This window comes from Cyprinodon variegatus, unplaced genomic scaffold (genome assembly GCF_000732505.1).
Source record: "Cyprinodon variegatus isolate N-32 unplaced genomic scaffold, C_variegatus-1.0 Scaffold31, whole genome shotgun sequence".
Lineage (NCBI taxonomy): Eukaryota > Metazoa > Chordata > Actinopteri > Cyprinodontiformes > Cyprinodontidae > Cyprinodon > Cyprinodon variegatus.
The window spans coordinates 1044076-1047141 of NW_015150484.1; the positions used below are offsets into that span (position 1 = coordinate 1044076).

Below are 3066 nucleotides of genomic sequence, written 5' to 3' on the forward strand. Positions count from 1 at the left end.
TTTATGTATTTATCACCCGCAAAAGAGCATTCTAGCGGGTGACCCGTCCCGACCTATTGCAGGACTCTAGCACTAGACATCTTCCAGGCACGTGAGTAAAACTAGCAGCAGTTGAGCGGACAGGATGAATGAACGGTAGCTGGCGCGTGCGGATGACGTCATACACACTCTGCTTTGTTTAAAAAAAATATAAATATAAAAAAATAAAACCTTGTCTTCAACTCTTTGCCCATAGGAAGACGTTACTTTGATATAACCTAACGGAATATCTTCAGAACAGCTCCAAATGACACAAAACTCATATGGGTGAGTAGAATATGAAGTAATAATGTAAAACCAAGGAGCCAATGTAAAAAAAAAAAAAAAAACTGGCATTCCCTTTTAACACACCTTGGTTGCTTCACCATGATTCCACCTTCAGCAGGATAGTACTGAAGAGAGGAAATAATAAGTTCATAAACTGGTTGTTCTGTAACTGATTCAATCCGAGCTGAAGGTTGTATTCTACTGTATGTGGAGAATGTGTGATAGCTGGAGCCCTGTCCACTAACTCCTGCTAAAGACTGGAATTCCTTCATCCAATGAACCAGTTGGGAAATTTCCATAGATACTGATGTCCCATACACGAGCTTTACCTTCTTCCATGTTTAGTTGTATGTTGGTCTTTTGGTCATTGAACCATCCAGGAATTTCCACCCTGCAGCCATAGTCACCAGCATCTTCTCTCTGAGCACTGAGAATGGTCAAGGAAACATTACCCTGCGTCACCCGACTCAGCAGTTGGTACCTGAGGGACTTTCTAAAAGTCACATCTCCAGATTCCGATGACAGGATTGTTTCAGAACATTTGGATGTGGGGACCTTCTCGCGTCCCCAGCAGAAACTTAGAACTCCATGAGCTTTGGCATCATAAATGCAGGGCAAGGTAACATCTTGTCCAATGTAACCGGTGACTTTGATGTTGCAGGATGACACTATGTAGAGAAGACAGATCCATACAAGTCCAGCCAACGAGCAAACAACAAACAACAGCAAAATAAAAGAACATAAAATAGGGATTTACCTTGGAACAGTATGAGAAGAAAAGGTACAAAAACACCAAACAGGTGTATAAAGTATCGTACAACCATGTCCGAAAGAGGGGAGAAAATGATTTTCTGCCCCGACGTACTCTACTGGGCAAATTGTGTTCTTTCTTGCTAAAGCTTGAAGTTCCCTTTTTAAAAATTCAGGAAGGAAGTTGCTACCCTGTCTAAGTGTGAATCTGAAATCCTCATGTATCACATACACACATATCTTAAACTATTATAATCCACTATCATGAATTTGGTGGCACTTCTTTTTAACATGCTCCTAAATTTGCTGGAAGTAGAATAAAAAAGAGATCAGAGTGTAATGTTGATGTAATTACTAGTGTCGTCAAAATAGGAAGCTATAACCACCAAAGGAAACACAGAAGGAAACTGGTTCCAAAAGGAACCATGATGTCTGACTAACTTCTATCTTACACAATTGTTTCACAGAAGCTGTTTTGAGATGTTGAAAAATTATCAAAACAAATGCCGTCATTATTTTAGTGGAAATTCTTTATGTTATTTCCTCTACCGTGCAAATGTGACATTTCTTTAGGTGTAATAAAGAAACATTTATTTATTCTTTGGCTGGGATGACTGGTTCCATTAAAATCCTGCTGGACTTCGGGTGCTATCAACATTAAAACATGAGATTTATCTCTTGGTTATCGTGTTTTCAATCATTACCTGATCCCTGTAAATGTTTTTTTTTTCAGTTTAGCTCTGCTTTGTGGCTTCAAAGAAAATGCTTAGCAGGCTTGTTATACGCCATAGAATCAAAAATAAGGCAGGAAGCTTTTCTTCTGCAAGGACTGATTGCAGAGTAAACTGCCTTGATGGGTTTTTGCTGTTGTTTGTTTTAAACGGATGCAGGCAATTGGTATTTTAAAGAAGCCCTTCACTGTCACTTGCATTATAGTTTCATCTCATTCTGCTTTTATAATCACACACTACAATCAATGTAAAGAGGGTTTGGAAATATATCATGAATTTTCTCCGCTTTTGCTAGCGCTCTGGTCGCCGCTTGTCTTATGAATTCATTTATTCTTTATTTTGCACAGTTATACTAATTATACATGTCAAAAAAATGTCTATAATATGTTTGAATTTGTTTACATTCTGTCGTGGTACATCCTTTAAATTGACTGCAGTGCACTGGGATCTTATCAGGCAAAACTTCACATGCTATATAACTTTTAAGTGGAAGCAAAGGGGTGTTGTTCATTTGCATGAAGCCCCATTTACTCTGAGACGCCTTAGTTTAACCAACAACTTATTACTTTAGTTAAAGCAATCCTCCTGTGAATAATTTATGATTTGCATAAATCCAACTGTTCTTTGTTAAAGAACAGCACAGAACAAACAAATGACAAAGAAATGCAGCTGGTACTATAGGCTTTGGAGGGCTTACAAGAAGGGTGAGGTATAGTGAAACATTACAATTACCTCTGAACAAAGTTTTGTCAGCTTTTCAAACCACAATGAATAATGTCATTAGGCGAACTACGTCAGCTAGTAAGAAAATACTATAGAAAAAGGAAGTAATAAGGCTTAAATTTGCCCACAACTTCAGCTAACTCCTCAAAATAAGATCATCGTCAGCATGTGGAAAATGTAACTTTGCTTCTAATTGCATGCATGGACAAAATATCTGTTGCTGACATAAAAAGGTATTAGTGACTGGCAGAATTTTTTTTGTAAATGAGTGAGGTGTAGCAAAAACACACAATTGCAGACTTAATTAGGATCTAATCTATTTCAATAACTTTAATTTTTCATTGGCAACATCTAAATTGACCCTACAGATTAAATTGCTGTTTTTTTTAGCTCACTATATTCTGCTATATTTGCTGTTTGATGTTTTTCAGTCAGTCAACATGTCCATCCATCCATCATCCCTCCGTCAATCCATCCATCCATCCATCATCCGTCCGTCAATCCATCCATCCATCCATCCATCCATCCATCCATCCATCCATCCATCCATCCATCC

General features: G+C 38.0%; 1 protein-coding gene across 1 annotated transcript in view; it reads right to left on the reverse strand.

The window, feature by feature from the left end:
• The window catches only part of LOC107101502 (T-cell immunoglobulin and mucin domain-containing protein 4-like), a 4800-nt gene extending 3605 nt beyond the window's left edge, over positions 1–1195 (reverse strand). The window contains exons 1-2 of the mRNA XM_015400455.1: positions 1064–1195; positions 636–974 (exon numbers count right to left, since the gene is read on the reverse strand). Coding sequence (XP_015255941.1) covers positions 636–974; positions 1064–1130 — 406 coding nt within the window. The 5' untranslated portion in view covers positions 1131–1195. The remainder of the gene's footprint in view (positions 1–635; positions 975–1063) is intronic.
• Between the last annotated feature and the right edge of the window lie 1871 nt (positions 1196–3066).